Here is an 18,277-nt window from a genome sequence, read left to right on the forward strand (position 1 = left end):
TCTTGCTTATCTCTTTTATTGCTGACTGCAGAGATATTCATCATTAGCGGAGCATCACTCGAACACAACACAACACATTTTCTGTGTCTTGTGACAGAAAAACAAAACCATGCAGTGAGCACAGAGAGTGGATGCAGAAGAAATGTAATTACAGTTCTGCTATAATGAGGCCAACATATTAATTTTATCTTTTAACAAAAACCTTGAGACCATGTAAAAGCTTAGCTTAAAAGATCAGTATTCCTGGCAACACCGTAGCCTAATCCCATGGTTATTGAAGTTAACATGATACATATTTACTTCAAAAATAGTAAATAAATAAGCTCAACATGAAACAAGACCTCAAAACCAAACTATCATTTCACGCTTTCTTCAATTATCTGTTTGGGATGGATGAAAGCAAAGTAATGTCTTGGAAAACTTTGAAGGCATTTTGATGGCCACGGATGATGGAAATAAAGAGAAAATACAGTGAGAAACCAAAATAAAAACACACTTTTATGGCAACCACAAACATGTTTTATTCACATGAATGTATCTTTCACAGAGACAAAACGGGGGGATAAACAACTTCAAGGTTTCCTCGGTTTTCTACAAGCAACTTGTACTGTCTACCACTGGCACCATCTCTTCTATTTCATGGTCTTCTACCTCCGAAATTAAAGCTCCCCCCTTAAATTTCGGCATGTTACAATTAGATAAATCAAACAAACAAACAAAGATGTGCGGCTACAGCAGAAGGAAAAACAAGAGGAGCGAAGTAAAGGAAGGCAGGGCTCAAAGCCGGGAGACACAGTATGGACTGAATCATGGAGAGTGACAGGAAACCAAATTAATCACAACCAAGAGTAGCTGTACTCAGCTAAATCTACTTTCCACTGCAGTCCACCGTGACAAGAAATGACGAGAAAAGGAGCACAGTACTGGTTGTTTGAGGTGGGATTTAGGGGTTTTACAAACCCTCATGGGGGTTTTGGGGTTAGCCAAGCAGCTTAACTCCAAATAACTACTATTTTCCAAAGTTGATGTAAACAAGCGTGTGTGCTGATGAAGTGGCAGGGTGATGGTCTGCATAAGCAGCATCCTCCCTGGATAGACAATAATCCCACTGTGTACTCTGTGGTGGGCCAGGTCCTTCTGGTGATGAAAACAACAGAAAAACCACAGTTGATTTTGGAGCATCATGGTCTTTTCAACTTCTCTGTGAACATTTCCATATTGCGACATATGGTTGGCAACGGATTGAGTTTGCAGGGAAAAACAAAAAAAAAACATAAAAATGCTTCCTCCCTGTGTTTCATCAGTGACCTTCAGTATTTATTAAAAATGCTCTCTGACTTAATCGCTTGTCAGACTGTATGCATTTGTCGATTTCTGATGTTCCCATTGAGACTCGTCAGACCATGCTGTGGAGCAGAGTTCTGGGCTGTGTTGGACCAGATGGGGCTCTCAAGTGGCCACAGACGTTACAATCTGGACCACTTCGCCGTTCTCTCCCTGGATGGCGCCCTGGATGGCCTCTTTCACCTCCATGTCCGTCTGCAGGGCCGGGGCGAGCTCAGCAGCCTGGAACACATAAGAGAGAAGAGCGAAAAGGTGATAATTGAGAAGACTGCGAGATCTGATGTTGCATCTTGCTTGAGCCAATCAGTGCAATTATGAAAAGGCAGAGTGTGTTTCCTGTGAAGTAACAGATGGAGACCAAACCGTATAATAGCCCCTACGCCCCTGTGTCATTGGAGCAAAACACCGAATGGACCAAAGATAGAAGGAGCAGAGGAGTGACAAGAGAGATTAGAGGAGAGATATATCAGAGAGAAGAAAGAAAAAGGACCGACTGACAGGTGGAGAGAGACTTGACAAGTGATGAGCTATTTGTATTTTAATGCTCTCTGACTGTCTCTATAGTCGTGTCAGACAGAGCGAGGTATTGTGTGGGTAAAAACCCCTCAAAAGATGAGAGGTTCATGACTCAGTCCTGGATGATGACCATGAAGAGTGACTCACTCCTTCCTCAAATGCACGCCAAAGGTTCTCTCAAACACACCTGCAGCATTTAATCCTCCCTCCAGCCCAGCGTGCTGTCACTAGACAACAGTATTGAATGGAGCACAGCTGCACCACAGCAGCACTCACAATGCAACAACACATGAGGCTGACACACTGTAACCACTGGCGGCGAAGAGGCCAAGCAAAACTCATATGGATCCATGTTTTTCTCAGAATTTGAAACACTGAACACGTTGAACTGTCACAGTACGGGCCTTGTTCCCCATTTGGAAATACTCACGTATAATGGATGCACTGCTTTTTGAAGTGTATGCATCACAAATTGTTTTAGCATTTTTGACAAGAAATGTGGTTAAACAGGCTGTTGGTGCTGTTGTCTCGACTCTCTACCTGAGCTGGAGATAATCCAGGTTGCGTCAACAGACTGTCACCAGCTCGCAGACACGCCTCTTGGAAAGCAAAAATATCACTGTGCATTGCCCCCTACTTCATCTAGTTTAGGTAATGGAAACTATTGAATAAAGAGAGGGGAAAAATGCAGAGATAAATAAATACAAAAGCCTAAGTAATTTTTCAAGAACTTGTATAAATGCAACCATATGTCTGGAAACAGATGAGAGCAATTCTCTTGATTCAACACTTTACAGAAAAAGAGAAAAAAGAAAAGTGCTAACCTTCCTCTGAACTTTGAACTAAAAGCCAGCAATGTTTACACTCCGGGACATCAAAACCCAACTGTGATAATAACCTACCTCGTACCAGACAGGCCAAGCCAAGTATCTGTGCTCACACGTTGACTGCTTCACTCAATAGTTCTTTGTAATATTTCTAGCATGCAGTTTCAGTTTTTATCTGTAATTGATTAATGCGATTCAACATCTTTGTTTAGTTTCTTGTGTTTTAATTTGTTGCGATACATATGCCATGTGATCCATTAGTGGTTGGATAGATCTAGGTAAGGTTTTACCCAGTTAAGTCCTTCACGGCATGCTTAAAAAAATTAAAATTAAAAGAAAAGTCTACTTAAACATACTGGATTTATCTTATCGCCAACTCATTTTCTTGACATTTAGAATCTTTTTTCGTTTGTGCACAAAAAATTCGTTTTTTAGGACTGAAGTGTAATGAAAATCTGATTCTGACATGTTTTAAATATTGTTTGATCAATAAACAACACATTGTTAACAAGCGGTTTCATTCTATCCTTGAGCATGTCCCCCACGCCCTGACTGAACCCAAACTCCACCGAACAGAACGCTGATGACTGATCAGACCTCTGCCTACTTTGTTGATTTCTGTCAAGATCTGTGTACAATCAAACATTAGGAAAAAATTAGCCCTTTTTAGACCTAAAAATCCATTCAAACGAATCAGTTGAGTAAACAAACAGTTTGATTGCCAGCTGCGCCAAGAGTCATGGAGCACAGACTTTGGAATACAGTGTATGGGGTAGCAATCGTTTTGTATGTTTGCTGGAGTCCATCAGATTGTGTATGATCCACACCCAAAACAATTAATCAATATAGGATGCTTTAATCGCCGGGGCAAGGAACCAAATACCTAGACAACTACAGACAACAAAAGGACAACAAAACAGGGTCTTGAGAGAGCAAAGTTTGAAAGCTGACATGCAAAAATGCACTAATATGACTTCATAATCTGACAAAAAACGCCACCGCCTTTCCAAGCTAGGTGACCATCCCTGCCTACAGAGTACCTGCTGAATCTACCACACTTTACACTCAATTGTTCCATGTAATCATTATCTTCCGCCATACTTGATTAATTTGATTTTTCATCATATTTTACACTTTGTAGCTGTTTCCATAACTAGACATTTAAGGTGATGTTGTAATAAACTATAACTTTTCTTTATCATACTGTCATTCATATTTTATCTCACCTTTAACAAGGAAATCCCAAAACTTGATGCGTGGCTGTCTGCAGGGAGAGTCATATCAGGACAGGACTGGTATTTTACAAAGCCAAAAATCATTTGAAGTTGTCTCTGTTTACACTATAACAACACAACAAAGGCTCCCATCAGGGAAAGACGCAGTAAGGAGAAAATGTGATATTCAACATATTTGGGGAAAACAAAAAGCAGAGAGAACAATGGAAAAGTGTGGTTCTTTTATATGCTTTGCAGAGTTTAACTGACCACTTCAAAGGCCACTATGCCGTGTGCCTGTGCACCATCCTGATCCCACATGTGGCTGTTGCTCAAAACGCTCGATCATCAAGGGATTTTAGGCATATCTACAAATTACTACTCTTCTCCTTGTCACACTCCATCCACTTCACTTTATTATGTTAAATTACTGTTTGTCCAAATAGCCTTCATAATGACGGAAAAGCTGCATGCATTTTATTTGAGCAAAATTATGACAACAGGGGAAAAGCAGAGCCATTGTACCTGCAAGTGGTTTAGCTAAATTGCAGAAATTACACTCATATTTCCATTTCAACATTACAGTAATTATGAAAGAAATATTACAGGATATATTCTGCCTCATTATAAAACTGATCAAATCATTATAGCACAAAATATGGCAGGTGTCCGCCCCAACAACCAGAAACTTTGGCTACAAGTAAGCTCACAATTTTCTAAAAAGAAGAAAAGAAAAATTATACAAGGGAAAAGACATGTACTGATTTCTAAAAAATGAGCAAGTTTTAGGTGGATGGATATAAATGATTAAGTACAAAGACACTCCTTTAAAGGCCTGTATTTTCAGCTTTGGAAAGAAAGTATTTTTCAATTCATCACCAGTTCTATGTCATGATTTATGGAACTCTGACCTTTTTTTAGATTAAATTGTTCACACATTTTCATAACATACACTGCAGCACTTTTCTTAAGCACAACAAAAAAGTGTTTTTGGGGGTTTTGACACAAGCACAATGATCCACTGTTCCAATTGGATGGCTGTTTAGTGTTGAAAACTGGGCGACAGGCAATGTGAGGTGACTGGCCATCGAAACGTTTCCAACACTGGGATGGGCATGATATTCTACTGGTTGAGTCATCAGTACAAACAATTAGCAACTGTGATGAAAAGGTTATGGTTCACTTAAAAAAGACAAGACTGTGTGCGTGACTTTAAGCAAAGTATGAGCTCCAACTAGCACAGCGATATGAACTTAAATCACCAAACTTCACCATGAATCCAGTTTCCTGTGGCACTACCAGCAGGCTGGTGTTAGAGGCTGAACTCTGCAGGACAGTTTCCCACACATTCATTCATTCATTCATTCATTCATTCATTCATTCATTCATTCATTCATTTATTCATTTATTTATTTATTTATTTATTTATTTATTTATTTATTTATTTATTTATTTATTTATTTATGGCGGCCTGCCACAAACAAAACAACCTGCTGCCACAAATTGATTTTACATTTTGGAGCTGGACTGTTCATTAGGAGCCCTGTAGAAATATATATAAGGTTCAGCTATGCATTGCTCCACACTCTCACAGTGCAGAGCATACTCTGGGCACAGACAGAGCAGCAGAATGTCAGATGTGGTAAAAGTGAAACTTAACTGTTCATTATGCTTACTCTAAACGGTTCATTCATCGCCTCTGCAGCAGCTTCTCCCAAAACAAAACAAAACACTACATAAAACAAGGGCTGCCCCCTGAAAGTCAGTTGTCCAGCAGTTGTTTTTTTTTCTGTGGGGATGTTTTAGTCCCCAGATTTTGCTGTGGAGTGAGTGCTCTTGACTTTTACGTTACTCCTTGGTACAGGGAGCAGCAGACAAGCAGGCAGCAGCAAAGAGGCAGAGAGAAGAGAGACTTTCTGCTTTGAAATGGTAAATTTTCAGCTCACAGCAACTTAATACGATTCAGTCTCTTGCTTTTGTTTGATATCCAGTGTAGTTAAAAATGCTGTTGCACATTTACAACCTGTCGTTAGCGCAATTAGCTTGTTTACTATATTACCTGAATGTCGATATCACATTGAACGTCCCATTGAGCCTGTTTAAACTTTAAAACTTTGTACGTAGAAAAAAAAGAAAGAAAAAAAAGGATCCTCGAATATTTTCATGTTGATCACCCATAACTGAGTATACTGGCATAATCTGAGTTAGGTACAGCCATAAACAACACCATGTGACCTATCTATAATGCAATAAAAATATTTGTTTCTTGAAAAAGTAAGTCCAGTATTTTTTAATTCCATTTTATAAGTTTACACTAGTCTAACAAAAAAGTGACTATTGAGAAACAAAGCTAAAATATTTCGCACTGATGGGTTATAACATAACCCAGTAGTATCAGGATATGATCCAGAAAACTCACATATCTCAATAAAACTGAAGTTACTTTTAAAAGTAAACTTTCAGATCTAAATTTACATCACAAAGAGATACACCTTCAACTTCCTATCCTATCACCTTTTCATTTCACATATGAAGAGTGTCTTAATATAGCATGAATAGTAACAACAGAGATTTTCCTGATTGTGATCAAAGGCACTGACTGTGCTTTTTAGTATATTTATGTTACTTTTACAAATCAGAGAGTTAAAATAAGCAAAATCTTGGGACTTGTACCTCCTGGCAGAGCACTGAGTATACAACACAGATTAAAGGAATCACTGAAGGACTGATCCCTGATCTAAAGTATGTACTTCAGATTGGGGAAAAGAAGTGGAAAACAGTTATTTATTATGGATTGCTTGAAAAACAAACACGTGTAGTGTGACTGATTTAGATTAGTACTCGGGGTCTGTTTTACCTCAGACGATAGATGCATACTCCAGCACTTGGAATGCTACCCATTTACAAACAATCTGTGTCCGTGTACACGTGTACGAGAGCTTGGAAGAGGTTGTGTTTTGTGTGGGTGTTGTTTTACCTGTACGGCAGCTGTGTGATCTGCGACGGGGGCTAATTGGACGTACTGCACTTGGATGTCAGGGGGGAGAGGGGAGCCTTCTACTGCTGTGGCTCCGCCATCAGCTGATGCCACCGCGATGAGCTGAGCCCCGCGCAGCACCTAGAACAAACAAGGAGGTAAAGGACAAAAAAGTCAACCATAACTGTAGCTCTAAGTCCATTCTCAAATTATCATCTGTCAATCAATCTGCACTCATTTCCTCATAAAAGTGTAACAGATCCAATTGAAAGCCCCTCATCAGCATCATCCAGCTGAGTTTATAAACTAACAATCAGGCTGGCTCTGCAATGATCTACAGCACACAGCACTGGAAACAAGAAACAAATAAAAGCAAACAGCAGACAGTCTCATTTATGTCCTATCTGACGTGTTTATGTTCTTTTATTGATTGCAGCCATCACTGTGTACAAGCACGGTGTCACACAAACACACCAACTAACTTTGCGGCAAGGAAAGAGTCCTGCGGCTGTATCTGAGTGACGTAAATAAACATTTTAGCCTTGCTGTTCTCACTGCTTCTCATCCCTCCCTCTGTTTATACATTGAATTTGAGATAAAGTTTATGGTCCATTCAATTCAATTATATTTTTACAAGTTTCATTTTCCCTGGCTCCATAACATGATATGCTAGTTAGGAGTAGTTTTTATTTGGCTTCATTTAATTTATGTCATACTTAGACAAAGAAATAAAAGAAATTGGCAAAGAATGGGGAGTTAGACATCGCAGGGGGATCCTAATCTCCCACGGAGTTGAAAGTCAGCCAGGCGACATTAGAGCTCTGTGGTTTTGACGCACTGATTACAGAGCAGCACAGTGCAGCTGGAGTGTTGTGGGGTATTCCTATAGTTTGTTGAGGCTATTCCTATAGATAGACTGTAACCACATACACAGCATGTATGAGTGTGACCTCATGCACACACAGGCACACACACACGCTTTGGGATTAACAGAGAACTGCTGTTAATTTGGATCACATAACCCCCATGTGACAACAGACATTCAAATTAACATACAATCATCCTGTCAACACGGACACAGAAAAAGACGAATGGAGGGAAACATTCACTCAGCTTTGTGCTTGTGCATGTTCATTTTAATCAAACAGAGGTCAGAGACCACACTACCAACCTCAAGTGTGGCCCAGAGCGTTTCCATCAGAAGTTTCTCAGCAATAAAGGGCAGTCCTACATGAACTGACAACATGGTCACATTTATATTTTTCCAAGTTTAATGGCCTTGGACTGAACACAGGCCTCTTTCTGTGTCTCCTGTCTGGCAGATTTCATATGTATGTTGTCCTTGTGTGCTTTCTCTGAGATGTTATGTGAGGTCTCTGACTCCAGCTAAGTCCTCTTCCAGCTGCGCTTGGTACTGGGACATGCTCAACAGACATTAAAAGTTTAAGGGAGAATATGCAAGCCTGCAGAAAAACCCAAACCTCACAAACCTCAATTACAGATGATGTTTGTTGCCCCCTAACCCTTCCAATCCCAGAGTCCCACACTGCATCCCAACCCCCGGGTCAACCTTTGCTTTGAAGTTCTGAGTTAGTGACGGGCCCCAAAGGTTCAGTTAACCCCCCCCCAACCCGCCGGCTTGCCTTGTCATCTCAGAGACTCTGCCAGTTTCACCACAAAATCTGCCGCCTCATCACCATAATGCGCCAGGCCCGGCCGGCCCGATGGAAGCTATTAGTGTTAGAAGTCTGCTTGACTCACCCGATCAGACAACCAGGACACTTTAAGAACAGACATAGATTGAGGCAGGGTGAGCTAGACTCTGAATATAACAGAGGACTGTTAGAACTGGGTCAAATGAATCACTGTGTTTGAGGACCCATAAAACATTCCTGATCAATTAGAGCATTATCCTGGATGGTTGGTGTAAACAGTAATCAGACGGTTAAAGGAATAGTTCAGTATATTTGGAAATATTCTTTCCACTTTCCTCCAAAGAGTCAGAAGAGAAAATCGATACCACTCTCATGTCTGTGCACTAAATATGAAGCTGAAACCAGCAGCCGCTAAAGCTGAGCATACACTGTATGATTTGAACTCGTTTCTGACATGATTTCTCATTTTCAAGATGAACAGAGCTGCAGAGCGTCGTTTGCGGTACAACGTACATGAGGTATAGATGTATAATGATTACTAGATACCAGATGACAAGATGGTGCCTATTCATTCCAATGCCTGGTGGATACACCCAAAATGTTTTTAGCTTCCGAGTTTACATCTGCGATATGCAGATAACTGAACATGCGCAGTAGTGTTTCTCCTACTGGCCCCGCCCATAAGTTCCCACTCAGCTAACAGACTTCACATTGTGATGACATCACAGATTTCTAAAATAGTTTTTCTTGGCTCAAGGAAAGTTTTACAAATATTTAACCTCCAGGCATGAAAAATCCATAATAAAAGTATCATCATTGATCTTGTTAGCCGTTCGAGGTGTCCCATCAGCAATTTTACAGACGTTTCTTTTATAATAGTGGTCTACAGGGAAAATGCTTTTAGGGCCACAGGGCATTTTTTTTACTGCAATATAGTGATGGGCCACTGGGAAGAGTTGGAAGTAAGCCTGAGCCGCGATCCTGGGGGCCTGATGGGCCTGATGGTCTGCCATCATCAGGCTCTTGTACAGTTAAAGCAAAACCACAAGTTGACTCCCTGAGGTCAGTGTTTTTTTTCCCCCCAACTCAATTAATTATACCCAGCTGGTTTGTTGGTGTGGATAACTTGCAAACCTGTGTGTAAGAGAAACAGACTGAGAGATCGAATCATAACTTGTACTAACCAGTTTTTACAGAAATGGACTTATAACCTCTTTTCGGAACATCTGTCTCTACATTATTGTGAACCGTACCTCCACTAGCAAACAAACTTCTACCAGCCTGCAGCCCCAGGGCTTTCAAATGAACTTTTATTGATTATTGTCAATAGCAGAAAAGCCCACAGGGGCCAAAGGAGCGTTTCATTGTCTATTTTGTGAGCACACAGGCTGTGGCTTGATGATCAGACAGCACAGTGTGAGCACATATATGTAAGCTTTGACTTTGCATTGCAGATGATATAGTTATACAGTGGGAGCTGGAATTAAACAACAAAATTGTTAAAAAGTCTCAAATCATACGGCGTATGGCCGGCTTTAGCTTAGCTTTGCACAGAGACTGGGAGCAGGCTGGAACAGCTAGCTTAGCTCTGTCTGAGCTGGCTGTCTACTGGCACCAGTGAATGAACATATTTGCCAAAATGTCAAACTTCCTATAAGTTGTACACGCATTCTTTAAGTCCCATAGAGCCTAAATCCATTAATATATTGCTCAATCAGTCATCTCATTGAGAACAGTGGGAACCTAAATGTATAGCCAGCTGTTCAAGTGTTTCCTCATGGCAGATATGTATAAATATCCATCTTTATCCCCACACTTCATCAATCTGTTGTCTTATTGGGAATCAATTGCAGCTTTTGCCAAGTGCTCATCTGTCTCCAGTTGTATGTTTGTAAGCATATGCGTATGTGTGTGTGTGTGGATGTGTGTCTAAACCCAAGCATGATCATGTGTCCTGTACTGTAAGTGTATAATTACTGGAGTTAAAGAGATTCTGTGTTTGATACTTGAGATGGTAAATGCTTGTCTCATTCAATTAGATTCTCAACCTCCATTTGAGAGCAGTTTGCATTCTCAGCTGTGAGGAGCAGCACACAGAGGCTCACAAAAGCATTTACAGAGTTGGAACAGTGTGTGAGATCTCTACAGCGATTACACAGGAACTTCTCGGGTCCACATCCTGTCCCACGACTCGTTCTGTCAGAGCAACTCCTCTCAACTGTCTGGGCGTAATACTGTCACGCTTGGCTTTAAAGTATAACTCAGTCGTAAACAATCAAAGGCTAAATCGACGCTCAAGATATGTGCATCTACTTCAGAGAAGATGCAAGGAAAGTGTGCTTAGATGTTACATTTCAGTCTTGTAATATTTTTCTCCTAAAAGCATACATAATTGATTTGTTGTCTGTAATTACAATAAGGTTAGAGGTTCATATGAAACACTACTGAGCACCGTAATGTGATCCTGCGAATACTGATAATGATAATTACTCCTCATTCAGCTAATAGACGTAATCATCATTAAGTTGTTAGCAATGATGCAAAACAAAAATAATCAATAAATTATATCAAGGAAAGGTTTCATGAGGTATAAAGTTATTCTGCTTGAAAAACAACTCAAGATTGTGAGTAGAAACTAATGCATCGGACAACAAGGTGAGAAATGTTTGAAGGGGCTTTCTTGGAATAGACAAGTCCCCAGACTCTGGGAAAACTTTACAGTCTTGATTGATTGCCTAACTACCTCAGTTTTCTGCTAAGAGCTTGGATGACTCACTTAAAATGCAGCCCAATATATTCAATTTGACGTCGTGGGCTCAATTTGTCAGAAACAGGGGCCATCAGCAGATCTTAAGTGTATTAGTTAATGTTGACCTTAGAGTTTTAGGGATTGGGACCCTTAAATAATCAGCACCGGCTGGCTGGCCACCCCTGTGCTGAAAGTCCAAAGAGCAGAGCGGACAAGCAGGATTAAAGGGGTATGATACTGCAGCACCATACTGGAGAAAAGAGACCTGAACAATCAAGAGCATCTTAAATTCTCTGCAGGCTTTGCTAGCTGCCATGGCCTTGAGAAAAAAATAGGAAAGAAAAAAATAAATCTTTTGCTGATGCTGTAATGCTTTCAGTAATGGATCCAGGACACTAAGGAAACACAGCAATGAGAGTGAGGAAAGACTCAAAAATGAACAACAGCAGCTTAATGCAAAAAGCAATCATGATTCCAAAACTGAAAGACAATAGCCAACTAGATAAACAAGGCTTCGTTACCCAGCCCTCATCTGTGCTTGTCTGAGGATTTTAAATTACAATTTTCCTATGAAACTAGTTCAACTTGAATAGAGACTGCTTTAAGAAAATATGGGTTGTTCAGAAGTTCAACAATGGCTCTGAATTTCCATCTCTATCCTTGGTAAAAGTCTCACAGTAATGCATCAACCAGAAAATCTGCTTCCACATTGCACATAGTTTGTGCAGGCTGGCATCAATTCCCAGGCTCACAGGAGGTCTCAGTTAAACTCAGCTGTGAATCGGATGATACTATGAGTCATCCACTTAGTGTGCATGTGTGTGTTTGTGTCTGAGTATGTTTTTAAAGATTTTTATTTCACCCTCGCTGTAATCAAAGTACACCGGAATCCCCCATAACACAAGATCCTCCTTTTAGAGGAAACAAAAATCCATACACACTAGACAGGTTTTTCTGCGGTCTCTGAAAAAAAGAGCAACACAAATCTGGTTCCTATCATTCCCTAAGGAATACCGCCTCTTCTCTCAGATCTGACAAAAAAAAAAAAAAAAGCCCAAACCAAAACAGGGAAATGAGAAAAGAAACATTTGGACTCTGCAGTGGCTGGAACTTCCTCTCAGCTTCCCAGCCGTCAACAACATCTGCAACTGCCAACCGTGGACAGATGTCCAAGCAGAAACACTAGCTCCGGGTGGGTAGGTGGGGCAGAGGGAGTGGAGGGAGGGCGACTAAGACTTGGCTGCAACATGGCTGTAAAGATGCCCATAGACACAGCGGTGCGCCGAGTGCTTGTTTAGTGTAGACTGGGAAAATGAACACACTGGCCTAAATATGTCTCACTGCAGGCATTAACTCTTAGTTACATATGCCTTTTATTTTACCTCAGAGTCCAACGACTGTTCTGATTTCAGCTGGGCCTCAGCTCATAGTGTGGGCTTGTGATACAAATCAAAAGTTGAAACAGAAGCCAAAGAGTATCATGCTCTTTTCCTCTATTCTTTGTGACTTCTCTCACTTATTTGCAGCTGTATATTCAGATTTTTGACAAGTGATTTTACCACACATTACTGATAAATCCATCTCATGTCCACACAATATTCTTTCAAATGCATCCGTGTTATAAATCTATACGCCTCAAAAGACCTCTGAACTTGTAACCTGGTCCACAGCTTCCCATCCCCACCCACAGCCTGACACTGTTTCTACAACAGAGCTCAACACCTGCATCCAATCAAACCCTCCCTTGCATCCTTTGCTCCACAACTCCCACTAGCACACTGGGAGTCAGATTCAGACAGAGAGGTTTTTATGGCAAAACCAGCTCGACTTGAATTCTGATCCAGCACCAGCAAATCAAAAGGCGACTGATGACAAAAATAACAGCCGTAATTAAGAGCAAGGCCCCTTAAAAAACAAAAGGACCAACATTCCATTGAAGGTTTACTCTGTTCTCTAACTCGAATCCAAACTTGGCCTAGCTAATTGACAAAGGCATTTTTACAATGACGGTAAATTTCATGATTTAAGATGATGACTTTGTGTTTCCAATTATCCTTTTCATTTAATGGAGTCAGTGGAAATGATATACACAGGTTGTAAAATGCAACTAACAAAATACCAGAACACACTGGTCTTAACAAGTAATTTCATCTAGTATTGAGACATAATCCATAAATGCAAAATGATGAAGGCCAACGCAGTTCTTCAGATCAAACATGTCCAAATGACCAAAGACTGACTTTTAAATCAGTACATCCAAACCACCAAAAATCTCTCTTACAGACAGCTCAGTTGGTGTTGAAATCGGCACCTCTGACACACAGCAGCCAAGAATCCAAGAATTCTACTTCAAGCTTCAGATCTGCCATGACAGACATCCGTCATCTTACATCAGCATGCAGCACACAGGAGTCTTTAACTCACCGAGACATCACATCAGATACAATCACTTTAACTGCTGCCTGTACACTCGCCAGCACTGGTTAAAGAGGAAACAAAACAGACCATTCAGAGTACTCTCTACTGAGTAACATCCATCGCCACCATCTGGCTTGTGCTGGCATAATTATTTAATAGTCACGTTAATGTCCAGAAGAATGTGTAGCCTGATTTTTACACCTTTAGCTGCAGTGTTAGTTATAAGCTGTTTTTTCTATCATTTGTACGAAAAACAAGTTTTATTGTTCCCCCACTGCTAGTCATGCTGCTTTTTGCCAAATACGCGGCTTTGCAACCATTTCACTTCATTTTTATGGTGCATGTGCAGACAAAAAAATAAAAAAATAACAGAATCACACAGAAATTAGACTGTGCAGTTAACATGCCAGGAGTCTTTGTAAAGACTGAGCAGTTATCTAGCTCTGTTGATCATAATTTTGCTTATTCTAAATATGTGTCAAATATCCTTAAGTGGTTTAGATCAGTGGTTCGCAACCAGGGGTACAGGCACCTCCAGTGGTCCTCAAGGGAGTTCCAGGGGGTCCTCAGAAAAATGGAGAAGTTTATTTTAACTACTTTATTTACGACAGAAATGAACCCAATGTGAGTTAAAGTGAGAAGAGTTAATATACTGGTCACAGTTATCTCTCCAATGTAGGGTACTTTCTGAAATGCTCACTCTGTGTGACAGAGCACACCCTCGCACATACTGGGCTGCTCCTAAATTTCGGAGCGCTGTTGGAATGAACTGTTTGGTTATCCAGAGCACTGCACCTTTTGGAGTGGCAGAGTGTAATCTAGGCACTGCGTCAGAGATGGAGCAACAGAGCGCCGAACTGAGTGAATATGAGATTAACTAAAGACAGAACGATTCTTCAACAATATCTCTTTCATTTTAGTTTAGAGTATCAGATTATATTTATGAATGCACCCCTAGCTGACAATAGCACTGTCCAAATCACTTTGGGTTTTTTTTGCCCATGATCCTAATCAGTGTCATTAATATTAAGTATCTGCAGATACCGTGTACTAGATAATACAGCTGCACAGTGTACGCTTTATCAAATGGGAGTCTTTGACCTAATGTGTATCAATTTAAGGGTCCTTGACATGGAGAAGGCTGAGAACCACTGGTTTACATGACAGGAGTATAACCTTAACCAGGTTATAATCAACCTTGAGTCCACGTAAATGCACTAACAATGTACCCGTCAGCATCCTGTTGAAGCTGAAACTGATGGACGATGAGCACTGCAGGCCTGGGACTGGCGAGGCAGGGCTGCACCAGGCCTGTGCTGATGGTGAGTCACGATGAAATGCATCTAAAACATCTGGTCCCTCTTACTCACACACCCCGACGACCCGGAGCTCTGCCCACAAAGACAAAAGAAAACACCACTGGGGGCACCTCCTCTGCACTGCTCCGAAATGCTGAGTAACACACACCAACGCACGCATTCAGAACTAAGGATTCCCCCGATGTGTGGCCTTTTATCTCCAGGCCATGATACCGCAAGGACACAAAGCAGACGACTACTCCTTTGAAACACGATCCACTACCAGACCTCTAAATCCTTCACTGCTTACGTACATCCCACTTACACTAAACATTGGTCATAAAACATCTTGTTTGTATCTTTTCATCTCAATTTTACCCTCCCCCCGGACAGTGAATCACAGGAATTTCAACAACCCCTTACACATTAGAAACAACATTCTTGAGAAAAGAGCAAAAAGGACAACTGAGGAACTCGGGCCACGAGCCAGCATTTTGATTCCAGCACAAATCACACCCTGATTCTCTGAGGTTAATCTTACAGATTGTTCAAGCATCTGCTTTGAGTGTAGAAATGTCCTAGTACTGTCCTAGAACACTGGACCTTTACTGAAGCTAACTGACAACAGGCATCATGAAACTGATGTTTCTGGCACTAACCGCAGAACTGGAACAACACCAAGACTTGCACTTGAGTACAACACGCACTAATTCATCCATTTCCTCTTCATCCCTTCTTCACTACCTCACTTCATTCTCTCATTTTTCCTCAGCGTCCTCAGTGCACCATAACATAAACACAAAATGCTGCCTGTGTTTTTCCTGGTTCTGGACGGTTCTGTGTTTACATGTCCTGGCAGTACAGACAGGAGGACTAGTGCCGAGCTGGACTTTCTGTTCTGTGACCCAGTTCCCACACTGACCATGAACAATGCCGCTTGGGAGGGTCCAACAGATGCACCGCAACATGTGCTGACAGGAAGGGATGGCAGAGGTTCAACTAGGGGGAGGATGTGTGGTGAAGAGGGGGGCTGCCTTCTGACTCTTGACAATCACGTCTGAAGCCCCCGATGGGCGGCATTCAGGTCCATCATCGGTACATGACGCAGACGGATGACAGGATGAGTAAATTTGGTAAAGCTTTATAGCCGTCCCTTGAGATGTGCTGGATTTCTCAGACTGACACGGCAGTGGTTTACAGCTCTGGCAGCTAGAGTCATCTAAAATCTGTGAGCTCACTCAACTGGAAACTGCTCCTCTGTATGTTTTATTGCTGCATTATTTTCTTTTCTGCTTTACATATTTACAAAGAGAAAAATGGTATTTGAGGCTATTGGGTGCCTATTGTCTTTGCCTTTGCCATTTCAGCTAGCAGAGGACACCAGCCCTTTCATTTTTTTTATGTAGCACCTGGTATCATGCATGTGTTTTTATCGATTCACAGCTAAACTGGCCTCAGTTTTCAATCATGAACGGGACAAAACATCTCTTCCAGACGGTCTCCCTTTTTGGCTCTACTCTCCCCATCTTTTTTCTCTCTCCCCTCCTCCTCATCAGTCGCTCCTTTCATCTTCCAATCCTCCATTTGGTCTGCATCAGTGCAGGGTAAGATCACAGCGCGCAGAGTGAAGGGCACTAGATAAGAGGCTATGACAGACAGAGAGTGCAGTAAAAGACTAGTTATTTTATAGTTTCATGGGTCTGCCTTCTCTTCCGTCTGCATGAGAGGGTTTTTATAGGCTGCTGTAGAGCTTTGGATCTAGTTTTGTTCAGGCTTTGAGCTGGCACAGTTGTGTTGTGTTTAGGGCTATGTTGGCATAGACTGCCATAGAAACGGATACAGAAACATCTGCAGTTGAATTACACAGATCTGATGTGTGCATAAGCAGTTAGACAAACAAAGTGTAGTGTGAGATGTGTGAGGCACGTTGCGTTGCTCATTGCCAGCAGTAAATCTCCAGTGACAGAATAGAGCAAGATGGGTGGACAGAAGGCTGACAGAGGGGTCAGTCTGCAGCCCTTTCAAAATTTAACACAGCCTGTGTCCTCAACTACAAAGTCACCTCAGTTTCTTCAGCAGTTAAGTTGGAACAGGGGTTTGACCCCTTAGCCTTACAAAAGGCCCCAAATCCTTTCACTGATCTATTTTTTTTTAATTCTTGTTCAAATTTCATTCTGAAGCATTAAGTAACAGTAAGCAAAGCACGGTTAGTATTGGTTAACTTAGTGGACACACAAATTTATTTTAGCAATGCAGTCTTATCTGCGCAGCACTAATCATACTTAAAATGCATGACGACACTTATCAACACCCAATCTATTTCCATCATAATGCAATCTTAATGCTCAGTGTATTGCCAATAAACACAATGGATATTATTCTTAGAAATGTGATTCATGAAAAAAGGCCACACTTCAGAAAAAAGAAAAATGCATCCCAACTATGCTACAACAAGCCATTCAGATCATTATAGAGCATTTAGCACAGTGAGTGGCAGGCTTTTAAACAGAACTAAAACAACTCAAACAAAAAGGCATATACCAATTTTGATCTTTCATGATATAAAGTCTTGCTGAGAAAAAAACAGTTTGTCCACATATTTTAGGGACAGTCCTCATATGTCTGCTGACAATATTATGACAGCTTTGAGGGGAAGACTCAATATGTGTTATTTGTATAAAAAATAAAACAAAACAGAAAAACTAACCCACTGGCTATCAGTCTGACAATGATAAACCTCTGGGGGTGATGGTCAGTATTTCAGGCTGGTCCAGTGGAGCCAGCAGATATCCAGGCCAAAACATCCCTTTCCTGTCGGTCACTTTGGCTAATCTCTATAAACAGCTATCTACATACAAATGCAAAAAAAAAAAAAAGAAGTTACATCAGGCTAACTTATCGTCAGATCATAGTCAATTTTCAGTGCTTTCCGCCCCTCCAAGTGGACTGTTTTCCCTGCCGTTCAAACACAACTGGTCAATACTACTTGGGACCAGAGATACTAAATGAAAACACTTTTGATACCAAAATCTTGTCACCTAGAGATTCTGCATGCACATGCAAAATCTGTTTATATAAAAATACAAAAATACTGATTTGGCATGAAAGTAATTAAACGATCAATTATGCGTACTAACCCCTAGTGGAGAATTGAACTGTGAAGCCCTCTGAGGGAAACATTTGATAAAGGGCTTCATAAATAAAATTGCATTGAATTGAGGGGTAAAGAAATCAGTGTAGGGAATAAGTAAACCAGGGTTCCCACAGCTCAAGGCAACT

General features: G+C 41.0%; 1 protein-coding gene across 3 annotated transcripts in view; it reads right to left on the reverse strand.

Annotated features, from left to right (window-relative positions):
• banp (BTG3 associated nuclear protein) overlaps positions 1 to 18,277 on the reverse strand; it is a 42,591-nt gene continuing 24,314 nt past the window's right edge. For 2 of the 3 annotated variants that reach the window (XM_042496569.2, XM_042496568.2), the window contains exons 12-13: positions 6,879 to 7,019; positions 1 to 1,566 (exon numbers count right to left, since the gene is read on the reverse strand). In XM_042496569.2, the coding sequence (XP_042352503.2) occupies positions 1,450 to 1,566; positions 6,879 to 7,019 (258 nt within the window). In that variant the 3' untranslated portion in view covers positions 1 to 1,449. Of the gene's footprint in view, positions 1,567 to 3,913; positions 3,952 to 6,878; positions 7,020 to 18,277 lie in introns of all 3 variants that reach the window. The other variant, XM_088079966.1, reaches the window with a different exon arrangement.

This window comes from Plectropomus leopardus, chromosome 7, assembly GCF_026936395.1.
Source record: "Plectropomus leopardus strain MGB_pleo_1.0 chromosome 7, ASM2693639v1, whole genome shotgun sequence".
NCBI classification, from domain to species: Eukaryota; Metazoa; Chordata; class Actinopteri; order Perciformes; family Serranidae; genus Plectropomus; species Plectropomus leopardus.